Source organism: Dromiciops gliroides, chromosome 3, assembly GCF_019393635.1.
Source record: "Dromiciops gliroides isolate mDroGli1 chromosome 3, mDroGli1.pri, whole genome shotgun sequence".
NCBI lineage: Eukaryota > Metazoa > Chordata > Mammalia > Microbiotheria > Microbiotheriidae > Dromiciops > Dromiciops gliroides.
This window is the reverse complement of record NC_057863.1, coordinates 391,650,562-391,674,487: the sequence shown is the minus strand read 5'-3', so window position 1 is coordinate 391,674,487 and position 23,926 is coordinate 391,650,562. Positions and strand designations below refer to the sequence as shown.

Below are 23,926 nucleotides of genomic sequence, written 5' to 3'. Positions count from 1 at the left end.
TGTGGCCAAAAAGAAAATCTAGAAAGCGCAAATTCCAGGGAGTTTACATTCCAAATAGGACACCCTGAAGCAGCCAGTCTCAGAGTAGAAGATTAAAAGGGCAGGGTGCTCAAAAAAGAGGAAGAATAATGAGGCATAAAATATTCTTCAATTCCTGGCATAGTAAGCACTTAGTAACTACTTGGGGATGGATGGATGGATGGATCAATGTAAAATTTAATCTGTTTTGAAAAATAGGTACAACTTGAATGGACAGAAAAGTAGAGGGCACATCAAGTGATGGAAACAACATGAATGAAGGCATGTTGGTGGAAATGGGCAAGGAATGTCAGGTAACAGTGATGAGACCACCCAGACCAGGATTCTTATGAGGGTGCAGTAGAAAATTAGTTAAGGTAGGGCCAAATTATGAGTGCCTAAAGAAAGAAGCTAGAGTGAACAGCTCACATTCAGGAACCCTTCAGAAAAGATGGGAGGTAACAGTTTCCCTCCTCAGCATCCTATCAATTAATTAGGCAGGCCACAATCTTTTAGCAAGTGGTCCTTAAAGCATTCAAGGCAGTGGGGAGGGACAGCAACCGAGAGACAAAAGCTGTCTGACACAGTAAGCCACTTCCTGGCTCATTCCTAAATGGTTCAAACAAAAGATGCCCTATCAGATGACAGGCAGCAAAGTTTCCCATTAAGGCAGCCCTGAGCCTTTTCTGTGCAGGTGGCTTTTAATTAGACAGAACAAAATGAACGTAAGCTGGAATTTGGAAAGGGGGAAACAATTGTCAATGTGATGCCGTGACTGGGACAGTCACAATGGGCATCAGTGTCCCAGCGCTATGTTGCAGATAAAAGAGAAGGTCTGTCTTTTGTTTCTATAATAGGATGCAACATGTGTCACGTACATAGAGAGCAAGAAGAAACAACAATGCTTCGGATTATACTTTCCGTAATTCCAGCACGTCCAGGAGTATAAAGGGACTAATTTGAATTTTTAAAACCAGGAGGACAGAAATGTCAGAAGTTTGGCATATTTAGAGAATAAATAAAGAGGAAAGGTACCCTTGGAAGAAGAAGGTTAAAAAATAATCATAGCATTTTAGAGCCGAAAGCGGCCTTTAAAGATCATCTCTAAAATAATAGAATCATGTACTACTACTGAAGCTGGAAGGGATTTCAAAAGTTATTTTGTCAAACCTCTTCATTTTTTAAACTGGAACACTGAGGTCCAGGGGTGCTGAGTAAATTACCCAAGGTCACTAAGCTAACTAGTGGTTGAGCTGGAACCAGAAGCTGAGTCTCCTAATATCAAGTGCCCATCAGGTGGCACATGATGCTGTGCTCAAAATGCAGTGACATGGAGAAAGTACTGGATGTGTAGACAAAGGGCTGGAATTTAAATCTCAGTTCTGTAAAAACTACCTGCATGATCTTGGGCAAATCATGAAACTTCTCTGGCCCTTGATTTATTTTTCTGTAAGATGAAATGGTTGGGAGGCAGCTAGGTGGTGCAGTGGATAGAACACTGGCCCTGGATTCAGGAGGACCTGAGTTCAAATCTGGCCTCAGACATTTGACACTTACTAGCTGTGTGACCCTGGACAAGTCACTTAACCCCAATTGCCTCACCAAAAAAAAAAAAAAAAAGATGAAATGGTTGGACTAGATAACCTTTAAGGTCCCTTCGAGCTCTAACTCTATGAAACCTGCATAATAATTAACAATAGCTAGGATTTTATATAGCACTTAAAGGTTTGAAAAGCACTTTATAAATATTATCTCTTTTAATCTTTATAGCAATCCCAAGAGGTGGGTGATTTTATTATCCCCATTTTACCAATGAGAAAACTGAGGCAGTGTGGTTAAGCAACTTGCCTAGGATCACACAGCTAGTAAGTGTCTGAGACAGGATTTAAACTCATCTTCTTGACTCTAGGTGTAGTGCTCTATGTTGTTTGTCCTTCATTCTGGAAGAGGACTATGACATTGAGAGATGATGTCATAACTTGCTGTGAATTGGATTTGATTGAGGGAGGGCTGTGCAAAGTCACTGGCCTCACTCTCTCCTCCAGAGCCATCTGAGTCCAGTGACAAGATATATATCAGGACAACTGGAGATGGCCCCAGATGTTTAAGGTTATTGGAGTTAAGTAACTTGCCCAGGATCACACAGCTAATAAATGTCTGAGGTGAGATTTGAATTTAGGTCCTCCCAACTTTAGGGCCAGTGCTCTATGCATTGCAGCACCTAACTGCCCTCTAACATAAGTATTCAGGGGGCAGCTCGGTGGTGCAGTGGATAGAGCACCGGCCCCGGAGTCAGGAGTACATGAGTTCAAATGCGGCCTCAGACACTTAACACTTACTAGTTGTGTGACCCTGGGCAAGTCACTTAACACCAATTGCCTCACTAAAAAATTTAAAAAATTAAAAATTTAAAAATTTAAAAATAACATAAGTATTCACAGGTAAAGTTATATTGCCCAGAACTTGGAATAAAAGGACACAGAAGCAGAATATGAGGTAACTAAGTAAAAGGAAGAACATTCCCAAACTGGGCTCTGGCATCCTTTCTATCCTGATGTCAATTTCTTCTCTTCATGCACACTACAGTTCTAACCAAAATGGACTATTAGCTGTTTCCCACACTCACCACTCTATGCCCAACTCCTTGTCTTGTATAACATCTCTCAGACTAGGAAGATCTTGGAATTAATAGGAAAACACTAGGAAGTTTATGTCACTAGGAAGATCCTGGAGTTCATAGTCACATAGGAAGTTAAGAAGTTTATGATTAGATCTGCAATTTAGGGTCTCTCTCTCTCATCTCTGCTACATAGAATACATATCTTCCTTCAGGCTCAGCTCAAGTGTTACCTCTGCCATATAGCCTTCTGTCTCAGAAACAAACTCTACCCCTGTAAGTTTTGCACTGGGTAAGCTCTTAATAATTTTTGAATTGAATTGAATTGAAAGGCCAAATGGGATCATGTTCCACTCTAGTTAAAGTATTAGAGAAACTATATGTAGTTGGAGAAAGAGGGAGCTCTTCTGCCCTCACCCCCACCCCAGTCAGGGAAGGTTTTCTCTAGGAGGTGAAATTTGAGCAGGGTTTACAATAAGGGGAACATTTCAGTTGGTAAAAACAGGAGGAAGGGCAGTGGCAGGTCGAAGGAATAGCAGCAACAAAAGATACAGGAAAAAGAAAGGTATGTTCAGATAATGATGAGTCCCACTTTGTCACAGGTTTAATATTGGGTATTAGAGAGAGATAAGACTATAAAGACAGGTTGGAGCCAGAGAACAAAGGGCTCTGAATGTCAGGCTAAGGAATTTAGACCGAATTCAGTAGGCAATTGGGGAAGGCTTTGAGCAAGGTAAAGATATGATCGTAGCTAAGCTTAAGGAAGATTAATCTGGCAGCAGGATACAGAAGACCATTTAAGAGGGTATTGCAGAAGTTAAGGGGATAGGTAATGAGGACCTTAACTAGGGCATATCTTTTAAATTCTCTCAACCACCTGTCTCAAGCAAATGGTTGAAATTGCCAAACAGGTAGGGGAGATGCCAAAAATCTGACCTCTGGGGGAGTCAAACAACCAACCCAATCCCAATCTATTAACAGGTTTGAGAAGGATTTAGAAAACCTCATGGATAATGTCTCTAAAACTGCCTATTAAAGTAAGACTGGGGTCTCAGCCAGCATACTCTTCACAGCTATTATCAGGAGCATGGTCTCAGGAAAATGAGGAGTTAATGGCATGTGTCCATCTACTCTCCAAGTTATCAAAGAATATGAATTGATTCTTGAAGAAAAGAATAGAAGAAGAGCAAGCTAAGTAGCCTATAAGGAAATTAGAGCATTGAAGACTGTGATAGAGAAGAAAAAGTTTGGCCACTGAAAAGTTAGGACTATGCATTAATTTTAAGATATAGATGGGAAGCAAGGTCCTATTGAAAGAAAGCATCTTCTTAAGTGAAAGAGATTATTGGTCAAGTTCAATTTGGACTTGATGGTCACTGAAGTCTTTTCAAATTCTTAGGGTCTTTGTTTTGTGGGAAGAAGTCCATAAGCCCTTAAAGGAAAAGCATGGTGAAGAACATTTGGGAGAGGATCAACAAAGGAAGAAACTAAAGTATTATCCAAGGGCCAACTACAAAAGGACTTTGAACTTACTCATTTCTAATAATGCCTACAATAGTATTATTTTTTGCTTGTCATGCCATACAGATGGTTCATTGTGAGCATGCACTGAACTAAGTTCCCCCAAGCCTTTTGTACAATAAAAGGGCATTCATGATCCAAAATAATCTCAGTAGACTTGATTTATGGGGACAAATTTAATAAAATGAAATTTAACAGAAATAAACCTAAAATCCTATACTTGCTTTTACAAAAAAGTCATATGTATAAGATGAAATAAGTGATAGTATGGCTATACAATGTATGTGAAAAAGATCTGGGGGTTATAGTAGACTCCAAGACAGCATGAATATTATTATGAGTCAATAGCATGTTATGGTAGTCAAAGAGAAAGAAAGAAAACACATAAAGAAAGATATAGTGTCCAAGAAGGCTCCATACAAATCTGGAATATCGTGTTCAGTTCTGAGAATCATGTTTTAGGAAAGATATTCACAACATATCCACATATCCAACCATTTCTAGGTCTTGCTGTTTCTATTCTTACAATAGCTCTCATCTATGTCCCCTTCTACCCATTAACACAGTCTGATGCAGGTCCTCACTACCTTATACCTGGACTATTTCAAAAGCTTTCTCGTTGGTCTCTCTGTTGCAAGTCTCTCCCCAGTCCAATTCATCTTCTACTCAATTGTCCAAGTGAACTTTGTAGATCAAGCAATAAACTCCAATGGCTCCCTATTATCTCCAGGATCAAACATTACATCCTCTTTTTGAGTGTAAAACCATCCCCAGGCTGGACCTCTGGTACTTTTCCAATCTTCTTGCCTCCTCTCCACACACCTTACAATCTCGTTACAGTGACCTTTTGTCTGTTCCTTGCCCACAGTACTCCACCTCTTGGTTCTGTGACTCTGCCCTGGTTACCCCCACCCCAATATTTCAAATGCTCCCCTTCCTCACCTCTATTTCCTGACTTCCCTGGCTTTCTTCAAGATTCAGTTCAAATTTTACCTTCTACAGAAGGCTTTGCTGCTGCCCCATCACCTTCCCCACCCCATGCCCCATATGCCTTCCTTCTGAGATTACTTTCATTCACATTATATGACTATAAATATAGATGTGTGTGTACATATGTATGCACATAGATGTATATGTACTTTTTATGTATATAGCTATTTGCATTTTGACTCACCCACTAGAATGTGACCTCCTTAAAGACAAAAACCACGTCTTTGCTTTTCCTTACATCCTCACATGTTTGCATAGTGCCTGGAAAATAGTAAATACTTAATGAATGGTTGAAGACTGACTAAAAATCAGGACTAGATACAAAAGTGGGTAACTAGGATGATAAGAGGTCTCAAGACAAAGCCATATAAGGATGATTTGAAAGAACAGATAATGTTCATCCTGAAGAAGAAAAGTGATACTAACTTCAGGGAAAAGTGATACTAACTTCAAGCTCTTAAAGAGCTATAATAAGTAAAACTTGTTCTGCTTGTTCCAAGAAGACAGAAACAGGCACCCTAAGTTGGAATGACAGAGAGAGACATGATGATGCAAGAAAAAACTTCACAACTATTAGAGTGGTTCAAAAGTAGATCCCACTACCTTGCCAGGCCTCAATGGAGGTCTTCAACAGAAGGCTAAATGACCAAGATCAAATATTATAGGGACACTTCGATTTAAGAATGGGCTGGAGGAGAAGTCAAGATGGAAGAGTATGAGGTAACATTTTGCCTTAGCACCAATACAACCAACCTCCTCCACAATGACCTATAAAGCATGCCAGAATTGAATTCTGATTGAGAAAGCCAAGAAGACACAATGAATCATTTTTCCAGCCAATGGAAACCTAGAAAGATAGATAGATATATCTGTGGACACACTGGATGTGTCCAGGAGGATGGCACAATGGCAAGCCAACAAAATGTGGGAGCAGCAACAGGCTGTGATGATGGCAGTAGTGGCAGGAAGTAGCCCAATAACTAAGAACAGTGAAGGGGCTAAACACTTGGGAAGAAAGAGAACCAGGCAACCCCCATACTAGCACTGGGAAGAGGAAATGATGCCATCTGACAGCTTTCTTGCCCATTACCCAGTTTCTCAGTCACAGCTCCAGGACAGAGAAGAGTAGTCCCAGTCAAGGAAGCAGGAGCCCCACTGTGTAAGGAGCAAGGAACAAGTTCAAGAAACAAAGCTATTGAGCTCTGAGCCAATAAAAGTAGTGACAAATTGGTAACCTTTAACCCCACAATAAGCCTGCCATGTGATAAAACAGTGCAGGAAACCAAAACAAAGGAAGAGCTGGCAGTTTAGTCAGTCTGAAGCTATAGACCCTGGCAATAGGCTAAACATGACTGAGTCCACCATCAGTCTATGGAAACTCAACCACACACAAGCCAAAAGACCCAAAAGGGGTCAAGAACCTGCATACCAACAGGGCAATGAACATACCTCTCCACATATTACAGCACTTTGGAGGCACTGAAAACTTATAGGCCCCCTAGACCAAACTATAAAAGCAGCAGCAGGACATAAAAAACATAGACATAAGCACAGAAAAGACATCTCTCTCTCTCTCTCTCTCTCTCTCTCTCTCTCTCTCTCTCTCTCTCTCTCTCTCTCTCTCTCTCTCTCTCACACACACACACACACACACACACTCCCAGAGGTGAACAGAGTCCAACTCTAACATAAAGTCCAAAGTTAAGAAGGAGACTACAAACATGAACAAAGGAGTGAGGAAGAGCAGGAGGAGGATGAAGAGGAGGGGAAGAAGAAAGAAGAAAGAAGAAAGAAGAAAGAAGAAGAAGAAGAAGAAGAAGAAGGAGGAGGAGGAGGAGGAGGAGGAAAGAAGGAAGGGAGGAAAGAAGGAAGGAAAAAGAATGTAACCATAAAAAGCTACTATGGTGACAGGAAAGCTCAAGATATAAACTCAGACAACTACTTGAAAACATCTAGAAGCAAAGCCTCAAAAAAAAAATGCAGATTGAACAGAAGACTAACAAGATTTCCTAGAAGAGCTAAAGAAAGTGATAAAGAGAGCAAAAAAAATTTAAAATCAAATAAGACTAGCAGATGATAAATTACAAAATTAAATGAGAGAAAATTATAAAAATAATTAACTTCTATACAAAAGAAGTAAAAAAAATAATAATGAAGAAAATTACTACTTAAAAATTAGAATTGACCAATTGGATACTGATAACACCAAGAGAAATAAAGAAACAATAAAGCAAAGACAAAAGACTGAAAAAATAGAAGAAACTGTGAAATATCTGATAAGGAAAATTCTTGACTGGCAAAATATATCAGGGAAAGATAATGTAAGAATCATTGGACTACTTGAAAGCCATGCTCAAAAAAAAGAGCCTAGACATCATATTTCAAAAAAATTATAAAGGAAAACTGCCCAGATATTTTAGGATCAAAGAACAAAGAAGAAATTGAAAAAATGCATTAGTCACCTTCTGAAAGAAATTCCAAAATGAAACTTCCAGGAATATTTTAGCCAAAATCCAGAACTCACAGGTCAAGAGAAATACTATAAGCAGCTAAAATGGAATAAGTAAAATACCATTAAGACCCATTTAGGATCTCTGACAATTTCTTGGAAGATGATGTCTAAGCTCTTATTTTGATCATGATTTTCAGGTAGCCCAATGATTTTCAAATTATCTCTCCTGGATCTATTTTCCAGGTCAGCCATTTTTCCAAGGAGATATTTCATATTGCCTGCTGGTTTTTTTATTCATTTGGATTTACTTTATTGTGTCTTGATTTCTCATAAAGTCATTAGCTTCTATTTGCTCTATCCTAATTCTTAAGTAATTATTTTCTTAAGAGAGTTTATGTACCTCCTTTTCCATTTGGCCAATTTGGCTTTTCAAGCTATTGACTTTTTTTTCATGACCCTCCTGCATCACTCTCATTTCTCTTTCCATTTTTTCCTCTATCACTCTTACTTTTCCTTCTACCTCTGTTACTTTATCTTCCAAGTCCTTTTTGAGCATTTCCATGACCTGAGACCAATTCATATTTTTCTTGAAAGTATTGGATGTAGGAGCTCTGACTTTATTATCTTCTTCTGAGGGTGTACTTTGATCTACTTTGCCACCAAAGAAACTATGGTTTGCTGCTTTCTCTGCCTGCTCATCTTGCCCACCTATTTTTTTTTTTTTGGCTTTTAATTCCTTATTAACATGGAGCATTGCTTCCAGAATGCACTGTCCCGAGCTACAGGGGGTCACAAGTGGTAAAATTTAGGTTTGTTCTCAGCCCGCCTGGCCTGTAAGTAACCACAGGCCCACTTTCTCTTTAACCTGGAAACAGAAATCTGATTGAAATCTGATTCTTTATGTTCAAAAGCTTGGCATGCCTGTGCCCCTCCCCCACCAGGCCACTGCCACTCAAAACCACTTTCTCCGTAACACCATAGCTCTCCTGCCTCTGCTCCAGCAGAGGCCCCCTACTATTTCTCTCCTGGCCAACCACTGGACCCTCTCACCAGTCCATGAGCTGACTTTCAGAAAAAGCCACTGAAGCTGAAGATTATGAGGGTCCAGAGGCATGGCTTGCCTGGGGTTGGATCTGCACTGTGAACTGAGCTCCTCTCTCACCTCATACAGCAGATGATCCCTGATGCCTATTTAAGCTGTCTTTGGCTGAAAAATAGTCTCAGCCTGTTCTTTTGTGGGGTTTGCTGCTATAGGAGTTGTCTTATGGCAATTTTTTTTAGATGGACTTGTCAGGAGCTCAGAGAGTCACAGCTTTTCCTCTGCCATCTTGGCTCTGCCCTGGAAGTCCAAGCCACAGTTAGGCTCACACAAGATTTAGTAGCTACCAGATTAAAGGAGTAGACTTAAAGTATGATATTCCAGAAGACAAAGGAGCTAGAATTATAATAAAGAATAATCTACCCAAAAAACCTGAGTATAACCCTACAGGGGAGGGGGGAGAAATGAATTTTTAATGAACTAAAGGACTTTCTATCATTGCTATGAAAAGACTAGAGCTGAAAAGAAAATGTGATATTCGGGGCAGCTAGGTGGTACAGTAGATAAAGCACCAGCCCTGGATTCAGGAGGACCTGAGTTCAAATCTGGCCTCAGACACTTGACATTTACTAGCTGTGTGACCCTTGGCAAGTCACTTCACCCTCATTGCCCCGCAAAAAAAAAAAAAGAAAAGAAAAGAAAAGAAAGAAAAAAGAAAAAAAGTGACATTCAAGCACAAGACCCAGGAGAACCATTCAAAAAAAAAAAGCATAAGTGAGAAATTATAAGGGACTAAACAAGATTAAACTGTTTAAATTCATATTTGGAAAATGATACAGGTCACCCCCTGAGAACATTATCATCAGTAGGGCAGTTAGACAGAGTCTACTTAGACAGAGGGCATGGGTATGATACTACTATTTTGATGACCTCAAAAAAAGAATGGAAGGATGAGAAACAGGAATGCACTGAGAAAAAGGAAAAGGGATGACAAAAGAGAGGAAGAATAGGAAAAATTATCTCACATAAATGAGGTGCATAAAGGAAAATTTAAACAATAAAAGGGAAAGTGGGGCATTGAGAAATATTTAAATCTCACTCTCCTCTGAACTGGTATCAGAAAGGAAGAATATACACGCTTAGGCATAGAAATTCATCTGACCCAAAAGGGAAGTAGGAGGGAAAGAAGCTAAGGGAAAGGAGGAGGGGGGAATAAAAGTGAGAGTAAATTGAAGGAGGCAGTGATCAGAAGCAAACTGAACTGTTGAGAAGAGAATAGGGTAAGGGACTTATCTGTCTCTTTAACAGATAAATATAAGAGAATAGTACAGAGGGAAATACACAATTAACAAATACAGCTCACCCATAAAATGGAAGAGGATAGCAGAATGCATTAGAAACCAGAATCCAACAATATGTTGTTTACAAGAAACACAGTTGAAATAGAAATACACAGAAAGTTAAAATAAGGAGCTGGAACAAAATCTATTATTTTTCAGCTGTGGTTAAAGTGGGGGTACAATCATTATTTCAGACAAAGCAAAAACAAAACCACACCTAATTAAAAGAGATAATCAGGAAAAACATTTTGTTAAAAGATAACATTCACAAAATAAATAAATAAATAAATTTTAAAAAGGCAACATTCACAATGAATCAATATCAATACTTAACATATATTCACTAAATGGCATAGCATTCAAATTCTTGAAAGAAAAGTTAAATGAATTTTAGGAGGAAATAGGCAGTAAAACTCTACTATTAGTAAAGTTCCTATTAGGAAGCTTCAATTTGCCCCCTCTCAGGCCTAGATAAGTATAATCATAAAATAAGTAAGAAGGTAAGGAAAAGAACATAATTTTAGAAAAGTTAGATATGATAAACCTCTGGAGAATATTGAATGAGAATAGAAAGGAGTATCCCTTCCTCTCAGCTATGCTTGTGTGAGGACCAAATCTAATATATGGAAAGTTAATTGGGTGACTCACCAAACTATTGGGGTCCCAGAAATAATGAGGGACCTCTAGGTTCAAAGCTTCCTCCCCTAAGTGGTGCAGTGGATAGAGCACTGGCCCTGGAGTCAGGAGTACCTGAGTTCAAATCTGGCCTCAGACATTTAATACTTACTAGCTGCGTGACCCTGGGCAAGTCACTTAACCCCAATTGCCTCACTAAAAAAAAAAAAAAAAAAAAAAAAAAAAAGGAGCCTTACAGCTTCTTTTCCACAAAAGGATCAGATTTTATTACTTGGGAACTAATTAAACAACAAAGGTGAAATTAATAAAAATCAAAGATAAGGAAGTAGGGAAAAAGAAATACAGATAAATTCTCCTAGCTCTAACCTAAGTCTATACAATCCCCAGCTCATGTCCAACTAGCATTCCAGAAGTGCCTCAGCCTCCATTCAGAGAGCTTTTAATAATTCTCCCCCAAAAGGGGAGGTCTTTTGAAAACTGCCTATGGAGAGTTTTCTCCTTCTGACCTCAGTAGCATATGTAACTTCAGGGTGGGCCAGGTGTGGCCCCTCCCAAATGAGTGAGCTAAAACTCCAATAATTTTTACCACAAATAATTTTTAACACACTTGGCACATTATGAAAACTGATAATGTATCAGGGCATAAAATCTCACAAGCAAATGCATAAAAGCAAAAAAATATTAAACACACCCTTTTCAGATAATGATGCAATTGGAAACCAATCTAATCCTAAAGAATGAGTGGATCAAAGAACAAATCATAGAAATAATCAATAATTCCATTGACAATAATGACAACAATGAGACCACATCCCAAATTGTGTGGGATGCAACCAAAGCAATACTTTACGGGAAATTTTATAACTCTAAATGCTTACTTACATCAATAAAAGAAATATTAGATCGATGAGTTGGTCATACAACTTTAAAAAACCTAGAAAAACAACAAATTAAATATACATAGATAAACACTAAAATAGAAATCCTAAAAATCTAAAAATAAATTAATAAAATTGAAGTTAATAAAAATAGGAGCTGGGTTTTTTTGGGGGGACAACAAACTGGATCAATCATTGGCTCGTTTGATTTTTTTTAAAGAATAAAAGCAGATTATTAGCCTCAAAAATTAAACAGGTAAATGTACAATCAATGAAAATGAAATTAAAGCAATTATTAGAAGATATTGTGCTCAACTCTATGGTAATTAAACCAACAACCTAAATGAAATGAATGAATATTTACAAAATACAATTGCCCAGATTAACAGTACAGGAAATAGAATAATTCAACAACCTTATCTCAAAAAAGGAAATTGAATAAGCCACAAATAAGCTCCCCGATTAAAAAAAAATAGAACTAGATGGATTTACAAGTGAATTCTACTAAACAGTTGAAGAATAATTAATCCCAATACTGTATGAACTATTTGAAAAAAATAGGTAAAGAATGGGTCCTACCAAATTCTATAACACAAGTAGGGTCTTGATATCTAAACCAGGGAAAGAAACAATGGAGAAAGAAAACTATAGTGCAATGTGCCTAATGAATATTGATACAAATACCTTAATATAATACTAGCAAAGAGATTACAACAATGCATCACAAAAAGCATTACACAAGGCTACATTTATACCAGGAATGGAAGATAGCTTCAATATTAGGAAAACTAAAAGCATAATTGACCACATCAATAACAAAAACAACAAAAATCATATAATTATTTCAATAGATGCAGAAGAAGCTCTGACAAAATATAACACCCATTCCTGTTTAAAAAAAACACATTAGAAAGCACAGGAATAAATTGACCTTTTATTGAAATAATAAGTAGTATTCATCTAAAACCATCAGCAAGCATTATCTGTAACTGTTTTTGTTGTTGGTTTTTCTTCATGCTCAAAGAGAACCAAAATGACATCATGATGTCAGGTTCAGTGTTCAGTGTATAGTGTGTCCAGCTGTGGCTGATCATAATAATATGAGCTTGGAAGTCTCTACCACATGTTGAGCACAAATAGTCTATATGAATATTTGAGCTACCACAATTCTGCTTTACTTATAGAGCACAGGGCCTTCTTTGATGAGGGCTTGCCATGCTGGATGATACTGTGTCAGTGTCTCATGTCTCAGAATCAATGCCAAAGTTTTTCAGAGAGACCTTGGAGTATCTTTGTATTACTTCTTCTGACCACCATGTAAGCACCTGCCTTGTTCTCTGTAAAATAGTCTTTTAGACAAATGTCCCTTTGACCTTTGAACAATGCAGCTGGCTAATCAGAGTTGTGCTCTATGTAGTATAGACTGAATGCCTGGAAGTTCAGCTCAAGAGAGAACATCAGCATCTGGTACTTTCTCTTGCCAGGTGATCTTCAGAATCTTCCCATGACAATGCAATTGGAAATAATTCAATTTTTTGGCATGGTGCTGGTGGTAGACTGTCCAGGTTTCCCAGGCTTACAACAATGAGGCCAGCCCAATGACTATGTAGACCTTCAGTTTGGTAGGCAGCCTAATACCTTTTCTCTCCCACACATTCTTTCAGAGCCTCCCAAATGCTGAGCTAGTTCTGTCAATTCGTGCCTCAACTTCATCATCTATATGCACATCCCTGGAAAATATCCTGCCAAGATAAATGAACTTATCCACAGCATTCAAAATTTCTCCATTTTCTATAACTGATGGTTCTTTGTATTAATGGTATGGTATTGGCTGATGAAGAACCTCTGTTTTCTTGGTGTTGTCAGGCCAAAAATAACACAAGTGGCAGAGAATTGATACATATTCTGTTGTATCTCAGCCTCAGAGGCTGCACTAAGTGCACTATCACCCGTGAATAAAAAATAACACACCAACTTCACAAGAGTATTTGGAAATGTTCTTTTGTTTTGGCTCCATGCTGGGACCTCTGCCTAGCACAGTGAACAGGATTGGGTGAAGCAGACACTTTTAAGGCACCTTTTCTTTTTTTAAATCTTAACAGAATTTTGGGATTTTTTTTCCCCAATTACCTGTGAAAATAGTTTTCAACATTCATTTTTGTAAGATTTTGAGTTTCAAATTTTCCCTAACCCCCTCCCCAAGACAGCAGCCAATCTGATATAGGTTACATATGTACATTCATATTAAACATATTTCCACATTAGTCATGTTGTAGAAGTATCAGAACAAAGGGGGGGAAACCACAAGATAGAAAAAAAAAACATAAAAAAGTTAAAATTTCACACTTCAATCTGGTTTCAGATTGCAGCGATTTTTTTTCTGGATGTTGAAAGCATTTTCCATCCTAAGTTATTTAGAATTGTTTTGGATCATTGCTGATAAGAGCTGAGTCTATCACAGTTGATAATCACACAATGTTGCTGTAACTGTGTATAGTATTCTCCTGGTTCTGCTCACTTCACTTAGCATCAGTTCATGTAAGTCTTTCCAGGTTTTTCTGAAATCTATTAGGAATTTCTATTCCCTTTTCTATTCCCTTTCTCATGCCAGGATATAAGCAGTGTGATCCTTATGAAGGCTGCTTAGACACCCAGGGGACTACCTACCTCTCCTGCTTTAGTTTAGTAACAGAACCATGGATTGGGTTACCTGTGTATACAGAATTATGACTACAGCTCCCAATGTATCCACATCTGCTACTTTGTCATTAGCACATCACCACAGAACTTCAAGGCATGTAAAGTTGTAAGATGGTAAAAATAGTAACATAGTAAAATGACAAAAAATAAAACACTTGAATAGTAACCTAATAAGATGATAAAATTCTAAAAATATTGAATAATAAAATAATGAAATAGTAAAATGGAATGGGTGATACCTATGTATGGGTGACTCATATGTAAATTGAATTTAAATGAGGCAGAGTTGTGTGATGTCATCAGCCTCAGTCTCTCTTCCAGAGTCATCAGAGTCCAGTGGCAAGACAAAAGTCAAGATGACTGGTGATGGATATACATGCAGTAGATGATCTTGGCATCTTTGGTATCTGACCAAGCTCTAAGCACCCTACATCACCTTTTTCTGCTGCCCTCATGGCCCATTGAAACAAAATGTTCACATCTGCCTGTTCTACTGGGGAAGTCTTCACATGCTTGAGATAGATACCCCCCCCCCCCCGCTAACTCACCAACAGGTCTGAGGCCTGTTGGTACCCTCAACCTAGTTTAGCCTCTCTGCCAAAGTGGTTTACCAGGGTATGGAGACTGGACATGCTATAGCATCTTGGAGCCACAGGTGAGAGCAGGGTGGCAAGTGAACACCAAAAGTGGATGAACTGCCCTGAAAAGGGATCTGTAGTCCTAACCCCAGATGTACAAGTCTTCTCTTGAACACCCCATACACCTCTAATGGGGATAAACTAGCAACTCTCCAATAAGAACAAGGGTAGGGGCAGCTAGGTGGCACAGTGGATAGAGCACCAGCCCTGGATTCAGGAGGACCTGAGTTCAAATCCGGCCTCAGACACTTTACACACTAGCTGTGTGACCCCAGGCAAGTCACTTAACCCCAATTGCCTCAAAAAAAAAAAAAGTAATCAATGTGAAGAACAAGGGTAAAGTCAGGATATCCATTATCCCCATTATTATTCAATATTATACTATAAAAGGTAGCTATAGCAATAAAACAAAAAAGAAATTCAATAAGCATAGACAATGAGGAAACAAAACAATAGTTTTACAGATGATATGATAGGTCAGTTAGAAAACTCTAGAGAGTCACCTAAGAAGCTAGTTGAAACATTTAAAAACTTCAGCAAAGTTTCAAGAAATAAAATACATAAACCTTCACAAATCATTAGCCTTTCTTTGTATTACCAAGAAAACTTAACAGGAAGAGATAGAAAAAGAAGTTCCATTTAAAGAGTAACTACAGACAGTATCAAATACTTGGTAGTGTACATGCCAAGACACACCCAAGAACTATATAATCACACAAAATGCTCTTCACATAAATAAAGAGTAAAATAATAATATAAATAATATAATTTGTTAATATATAACAATATTATATTCTATTCCACTATCCTGTACTACCAGCAAAAACAGAACTTGGAATTATATTCCTTACAGAATGATGCATCTGGAAAATGCAACTGAATCTCTGAAAATGCAGATTGGTGAGGAGGGTTTGGGAAGAGATAAGAAGTAGGAGAGGAATAAGGGTAAAAAACTAAAAGGACTCAATGAATAGAGTCACTTCCATAACCAGACTGATGATAGATAGATTATGCTTTTTTTAATCATAAAATAATTTTATTATTTTACAGTTACATGTAGAGATAGTTTTCAACATTTGTTTTCACAAGATTTTTGGTTCCAAATTTTTCTCCCTCTCTCCCTTCCCCCTCCCTGAAACAGAAAGCAATGTGATATAGGTTACATATGTACATTCACATTAAACATATTTCTGCATTAGTTATCTTGTGAAAGAAGAATCAGAACAAAAGAGAAAAACCTCAAAAAGAAAAAACAAAAACAAAAGTAGAAACAGCATGGTTCAATCTGCATTCAGAATCCACAGTTCTTTTTACTTAATGTGGAGAGCATTTTCCATCATGAGTTCTTTGGAATTGTCTTGGATCATTGTCTTGCTGAGAAGAGCTAAGTCCATCACAGCAGATCATCACAAAATATTGCTGTTACCATGTACAATGTTCTCCTGGTTCTGCTCACTTCACTCAGCAACATGATATCTATTTAAGTCTTTCCAGGTTTATCTGAAATCTGCCTGCTCATCATTTCTTACAGCACAATAGTATATCATTACATTCATTTACTACAACTTGTTCAGCAATTACCCAATTGATGGGCATTCCCTCAATTTCCAAATCTTTGCCATCACAAAGAGAGACGCTATAAATATTTTTGTACATGTTTGTCCTTTTTCTTTTTTTATGATCTCTTTAGGATACAGACCTAGTAGTGGTATTACTGGGTCAAAGGGTATGCACAGTTCCATAGCCCTTTGGGCATAATCTCCAGAATAGTTGGATCAGTTCACTACTCCAACAATGCATTAATGTTCCGATTTTTCCACAGCTTCTCCAACATTTATTATTTTCCCTTTTTTTTGTAATATTAGCCAATCTGATAGATGTGAGGTGGTACCCCAGAGTTGTTTTCATTTCCATTATTCTAATAAGTAGTGATTTAGAGCATTTTTTCATATAGCAATAGATAGCTTTGATTTCTTCAACTGAAAACTGCCTGTTCAATACGAACGGAAAAACAATAAATTGAGGATATGTAATGTGCATGTTGGTGGATGGGGTGGGGAGAGAATTTAACTTTATTTAACTTTTTCTTCATCTTCCCTTGGTTCTAGCCTTTTTAATTTATAAAATATCAAATTTTCAAATTAACACTGTCCACGACTCTTTGTAGCATTAGGTTCCAGGAAAATGAAAATGTAGTTTGGTCCTTGGACAAAGGCAAGAGGGCCAAAGCTAATGAATCAGTTAAGCTACCATTAATCAGTTATTCATCTGGTCAAAGATTGGTTATTATTGTTGTTTATCCTTTGTTCCCAAAGAGGACCAGACATCAGGGTGACAACGTGGCTTTCAGTTAAGTGCATTTTAAGTGAGAGGGAGGGGAAAGGGAGGCTTTGTAAAGTCAGCAACCTTATTCCCTCCTCTAGAGCCATCTGGGTCCAGTGCCAAGATATAGATCAGGATGACTGGAGATGGCCCCAGATATTTAAGGCAATTAGGGTTAAGTGACTTGCCCAGGGTCACACAGCTAGTAAGTGTCTGAGGTGAGATGTGAACTCAGATCCTTTAACTGGCTTTCCTAATCTACTAAGATTGATGAACTTTATATGAAAGGGACATGGAAAAATCATAGTTTCTAGGTAGATAATTGCCCTCAAAAGCTTCCTACTTGTCTCCAATTCATCCTCCTATATACATACCTTGCTTGCCACAACCCTGGTGCTTTTGTGAATACTATTCCACTGGCCTTGGAAATACCTTCTGCCTCCTATCAATTTTTTTAAAGCTCTACTTAAGACTCACTTTTTTCCACATCAGTAAGCCCCTAGGCCACAATGATATGTTGACCATTTCTCAAAGTGGGAATAACTTGAATTCTTATAAATTTGATTTAGTTCCCTATATATTTTAGAAATGAGGTCTTTATCAGAAACCCTTGCTGTAAAAACTGTTTCCCAGATTTCTGCTTCCCTTCTAATTTTGGCTGCATTGCTTCTGTTTGTACAAAAACATTTTAATCTAGTGTAATCAAAATCAGATGATAGACTATTCTTAAGCAAAGTATACAAGAACAGTAAAAACTGAGATTTCTATAGCTATCTGGGGTTGACAGAACATTGAAAATGCTCTCATATTTGATCCTCCCAATGGTCCTGTTTAGTAAGTGCTGCAGATATTATTGTCCATATTTTATAGATGAGGAAACTGAGCCCCAAAGATAAATACCTTGCCTAAGGTCTTACATGTAACTGTTAACCTGGAAATTAAGGAAACAATCAATATAGGAGAAATAAGGTCTTTAATGGGGCAGAAGAACTACAGTTCATGGTATTGCAAAGCTCAGAAGCTAGGAATACCCAAAGATAGGAACAGAGGACAGGGTTTTTAATGGGGTAACAGAACAAAAAGGGAAACAAAAGATTGCTCCAGAGTGACATATAGCTAATTAATGTAAATGAACCTTTGACAAAAGAAATAATAGAACTGCTCCTAAGTTAAGTATAGGCATTACTGACTCTGAATAGAAACTACTTAATGTAGGTGGACCCTTTTTACATAATGACATAAAGTCCAGGGAGCAAGGTGGGGAACATTGGGAGGGGACAAGTTGCTTGGGGTAAGGTCCATAAGTCCATCAAGAGTCTGAAAATGACAAAGACAGTCAGCCCCAGGTTGAATGAATTGCCTTGGAAAGAGGGGACAGGGTAGGGAATCAGTTCTCAGTAAATTTTGCAATTCTCATAACAAATCAGGCATGATTTTTATCCAGCTCCTACCAATACCAAGTGCAGATTGTCATATTGTCTTTCAAAAAAATGATTGGAAACTAAAGGTTCCAAGTGGGGAGTTGAACATTGGTCAAGGTCACAGTTCACAGAATGGAGTTCAGAGACTTGGGTCTGATACTATTGACAGAATGTCCTTGCATGGTAGACATTACTTCTCAATTTCCCTATAAGCCATATCATGATATATTGAACCTTTCCCTTTATTCCCTCTATTTTAAAGCCACCTTACTTTGAACTATTGTCTCTTCTGGGAGTTAATATTCAGCCTTGAGTCTTGCATCACAGATAAAAATAATGTATTTCTTTAATCTGTCCTTTAGTGCCACTGTCAGGGACAGAATATCAGATTGTATGGACCATGTGACTGACCCAACCAGCCATTTCTTGTGTTCCTTCAATTTTCCAAATCTTTAGAATACAACCTAAATCTGTCTCTACTAGGAGGCTTTGCCTATTTCACCAGATGTATCTACTTCTCCAGATAATTCCATGATACTCTCACTTCAATGTACAGGTTTTACTATATGTTCATGTTATTTATAAATCCTTTCATTCATCTAACAAATATGTCATGGGGTGCAGAGCACCCCAGAAATTCTCTGGGGCACATCTCCTTGAGAAACTAAACCAAAGGACAGATAACGCCTAGAGAGATAAGCTGAACCAAATCGGACTGAGCTAGCTTGAGAATCCTACCCTTCATTGTGGTCTCCCTTACCCTGGGGAGATAAATTTGGGTGTGACTGCGGCCTTTGCGTTCTGAAGAGGGATCTGTAGCCCACCCCTCACCCAATTCCTTTAGTCACCACTACCACCAGCGGGCGATGCTCCTCTCTCACTAAAGGAACTTTTCACGGGCAGATGGTCCACGCCCATCAGTCCTCTATAAAGGTACCTTCCAGTCTCCTGTTCGAGGAGATTTGGTACCTCTGAGCCATGTGCTTTATGCCAAATCTCCCCATGAAAAGTCCAAGGATTTCTTTCATGGTTTCCCTCCCCCCACCCTTCCCTTCCCTTGCTCCTAAATAAACTATCACTTTATTCTAAGTTTTGTGTGCAAGAGGGTGTAATTCTTTAAAGAGGAATTCCCAAGAACCCGATCCCTTACCCCAACTCCTACCCCAACCCTGTACCCCATTTTCCCACCATATCAAATATGTATTGAATCTTTACTCAATACCTACTTGTTTAAAAATAAAATATAGTCCTTTCCCTCAAGGAACTTAAAGCTAGTTGAGAAGAGTATATGTACAGCAGTTCAGACATTAAATTCATAATAGAAAGAGACTGGTGTATACTGCAAGAGTCAGAAAGCTTCATGGACGAAGTGAGACTTAAACAGAGCATTAAGGGAAGGGTAGAATTTGGTTTATCTTGAATTTGTGAGGCTACAGTCAAAGCTTGAAAAAGGGAGAGAATAGAAGAAAACAGTTTTGGACCCTGTGCCCTTCCATGAAAATAGTTGAGAAATTTTAATTAAAGATTCTACATATGGAAAAAATTTTGAGGTTTTTAGTAATAATGATATTGCTCTGGGGCGGCTAGGTGGCGCAGTGGATAAAGCACTGGCTCTGGATTCAGGAGTACCTGAGTTCAAATCTGGCCTCAGACACTTGTCACTTAATAGCTGTGTGACCCTGGGCAAGTCACTTAACCCCCATTGCCCCACAAAAAAAAAAAAAAACAAACAAACAAAAATAATGATACTGCTCACTGGCTTATTTCCTCTGAAAAAAAGCAAGTATCTTCTTAAAGTGAGCTATGATGTACATATTAGAATAAACAAGAAAAAAGAGCTTTCCCAGGGAGGAAATCTGATTTCCAAAGAGAATGCAGTACAAAACACAGCCAGGCATGCATTTACCATTAATCAAAAAAGTTAATTATTAGATAATCACTGTCCCTGAGGGTCTTTCCCCACATCCTTGGTGGAGAATTTAATTTCTAAAGAATAATAAGAAACAAACCTTAACTCTTTAGAAATGGGAATATGAAAGGGGTCATTAGTTTCAACTGCATGGAATGCCTCCCATTTGTGATGTCTCCCACCTCATCATCAGTCCCATCCTCCACATTAACAGCAATCAGTCGGGTGTGGTACATGGTACATTTTAATTGGCTGTGATTGTGTGTATTTTTCACCAGCATGTATCCTGTCACAACTCTAGGGCTATAATCTTCGCATGGGCAGGGATAATTTGCCATTTGGGATTTTCTAAATCTATACTAGTGTCAACAATTGAGAGTTGATTGTACTTGGAAATAGGGAATATTGGCAGGCCTGGGGGGAAATAGAACAAGTCAACAACCTATCCATCAAACCAGAAGTATTTATAGAGCATCCACTGTGTGGGAGCACATACTATTGAAGGATACAAAAGAATCATGGCAAAACCTCCAACATTCAGAGAACTTGCCTTCTGACTTCAGCAAGAAACCAGAGAGATAACAACATTGAAAGTAAGAGGAGAAAAAAAAAAACTCTAGACTAGCATCAGGAAAAGAAAAAAAAACTTTTGAATAGCAATTAAAATAGCTGAGAAGAGTGAAGACTGAAATGTTACGTCCAACAGACTTGGATTGGTGATTTTGACAACCAGAAGGGAAAGAGCACTGTGGTTAGCTGGCACTGTCTATAAAAAGCCAGTCTTTTCCCATGAAATCTAAAATGCTCTGGAGAGGCAGCAAAAGACATAAAAGACAAGATAGAAGATAAAGAGTGAAAAGGAAACTGAGCCTCAGAGATTAGAAGGAGTAGCAGCAGCAGAGACAACAGATAGCTAGAGTAACAGTGTTGGAAATTAGAAGTGGTGATGGAGTAGCAGCAGTAAATAGCTTCTAAGAGTGGAGAAGGAGGGAGTCAGTGATGAAAAAGAAAAAATACAGTCATTTGGAAGGGGATGAGGAGATATAAGTAGAGTAAACATTATTAGTCCCATTTTATAGATGAGGAATTTATGGGACAGAAAAGCTAAATTCTTTGCCCAAGGTCACACAGTTGTAAGGGACAAAACGAGGCGTCATACCCAGCTTTTCTTACTCACACTAGATGCTTCTCTCTCCCTCCTTATTCTACAATCCTTGTATAAGGAAGAAAATAAGTCATTTTTCTATCAAGTTATCTCCAGAGGTAGTATCTGGCCTCAAACTTTGGCTTTAAACCCTAACAGAAGCAAGTTTGTATTATTTTTAAAGAAGGAAAAATAACAACCAATCATGCAGTACAATTATAATCTCACTGACACAAAGAGAAACTGAACAATGTAACCTGAATTCTGCATAAGCAGGTTTCCAATTTCCATCATGCTCAGGAAAAACGGTAAGAAGAAACATGCTACAAACAGCCAATCATTTTTAAGTGAGATTACCATGTATTATGAGGGTCAAGGGTAAGGTTTAAGGTCAGAATCAGAAGAGGATGAACAGGGGATGGCAAAGCAATGCTATTAATGTTCAGTAATTTGAACCCAACTGGGAGAGATGTTAATTCCATAATACAAAGCAGAAACTCCAGCTGCAGGTACTTGAGAAAAGTAATGAGTAATTTCCAGGTCAATGGACTACCTAGTTGTGACAATTCTCTGCTTTTTAGCTAGCCAATAGCTTGTATGAGAAAATTTAGGTGAGCAGGAGGGAATGCCATCAGCAATTGGGCATGATATAAAGATGCCTCCAATTTGTATAGAAGTCAGCATTGAGGACAGATGAAACTGCTTTGAATATAGGCATACATATAGAGTGAAAACATTTTCATTGGTATCAACAATTACCTTTGCATAACACTAGAGTTTACAAAGCATTTTATCTTCCTCCTCAAGCCCACCTCTCTATCAAACTTCCCCATTTTCTACTGAGTGCCAGAATTCTTCTATTCTCCCAAATTCAGAATCTCTAGAGTTATCCTTAACTCTTCACTCTTCCTCATTACTCCTTTCCAATTAGCTGCCAGATCTTTCCTTTTCTACCCTCTCATATATGACATCCAACCCCACTTCTCTACTCATGCATCTACCACCTTAGTCTAGGCCTTTGTCCCATCCTACCTAGACTATTTTGATAGTTTTCAAATTGTTTTCCTGCCTCAAATCTCCCTCCACTCTAATCCACCCTTTACAGAACTGCCCTGGTAGTTTTCCTTAAGAATAGATCTGGGGCAGGCGGGGAGGTCTGGGTCATTGGTGGCCAGAGTTGGCTAGGAGCTGCCACGGCCCCGGCTCAAGCTGTTGCTGGTCGGGGACGGCGGCAGAATTCGGCCTGACCTGGGCCCGGCTGCTCTGCTTCTTGGGGCTGCTGGGGTTGGTGTCTGCCACCTGGAACCTGGCCTCGCTGAGATGTGGTTTCAGCGCCTTCTGCAAGTGTGACTTCCTACCCGACCTCCGGGGCCTAGAGTGTGATTTGGCCCAGCACTTGGCCGGGCAGCATCCGGTAAAACAACTGGTGATGAAGGGACTGAAGGCTTTTGTAGAGAATCCGGCACTAGCCAAGCCGCTAGTGATGTCCTTCCACGGCTGGACTGACACAGGCAGCTCCATGCTGGTCCAGTACCTGTTCCAGGGCAGGATGGCCAGTCCCCACGTGCATCACTTTTCTCCTGTCATCCACTCTCCCCATGCAGACCAGTTGGAGCACTACCAGAGTGACCTGAAGCAGTGGATCTTGGGGAACCTCACAGCTTGTGGCCATTTCCTCTTCCTCTTTGATGAGGTGGACAAGATGCACCCAGGGCTGTTAGGAGTGCTCCGTCCCTTCCTGGGACCCTCATGGGTAGTCTATGGTACCAACTACCAAAAAGCCATCTTCATCTTCCTCAGCAATGCTGGCAGGGAGCAAATCAATCAGCTAGCACTGGATGCCTGGCATGCTTGCAAAGACGAAGAGGAGCTCCAGCTTCAGGATCTAGATCCTGCCATCTCCAAGGCCATTGTGAACAATCCTCAGCATGGTTTCTGGCAGTCGGCAATTGTAGAAGACCGGCTCTTGGACTTTCTGGTCCCCCTCCTGCCCCTCCAGCATCACCATGTGCGGCACTGTGTGACCAACGAACTGGCCAAGCTGGGCCTGGCCCAGCAGCAGGAGGAGGAAGTGGTCCGGGCTGTACTGGACAGGACTGCCTTTTTCCCTGAAAAGGAACGACTTTTTTCTTCCAACGGATGCAAGACTGTTGCTTCCCGAATCACCTTCTTCCTTTGAGTGGGCTCTGCCCCTGCTGACCTGCTCGTGATTATCAAGGGACTCTGCCTGGGAGCTTTGGTCCTGACTTGCTGCTGGCACAATGGCCTTTGCCCCAGGCCTTCCGGAGAGAGAGTAAACAG

The 23,926-nt window shown here is 39.1% G+C and overlaps 1 protein-coding gene across 1 annotated transcript; it reads left to right on the top strand.

Annotated features, from left to right (window-relative positions):
* The first annotated feature begins 248 nt into the window (after positions 1 to 248).
* On the top strand, positions 249 to 23,838 carry LOC122747659 (torsin-2A-like). Its single transcript, XM_043993566.1, has 2 exons — positions 249 to 332; positions 22,761 to 23,838. Exons 1-2 carry the CDS (start codon positions 249 to 251, stop codon positions 23,802 to 23,804), a joined length of 1,128 nt encoding a protein of 375 aa, XP_043849501.1. The 3' UTR covers positions 23,805 to 23,838.
* Positions 23,839 to 23,926: the final 88 nt, after the last annotated feature.

Excerpts from the sequence above, each read along its gene's own strand:
- LOC122747659 (XM_043993566.1), top strand. The coding sequence starts at position 249 with ATGGACAGAAAAGTAGAGGGCACATCAAGTGATGGAAACAACATGAAT. Across the intron at positions 333-22,760 it reads AAATGGGCAAGGAATGTCAG|ATCTGGGGCAGGCGGGGAGG; the intron begins GTAACAGTGATG and ends CCTTAAGAATAG.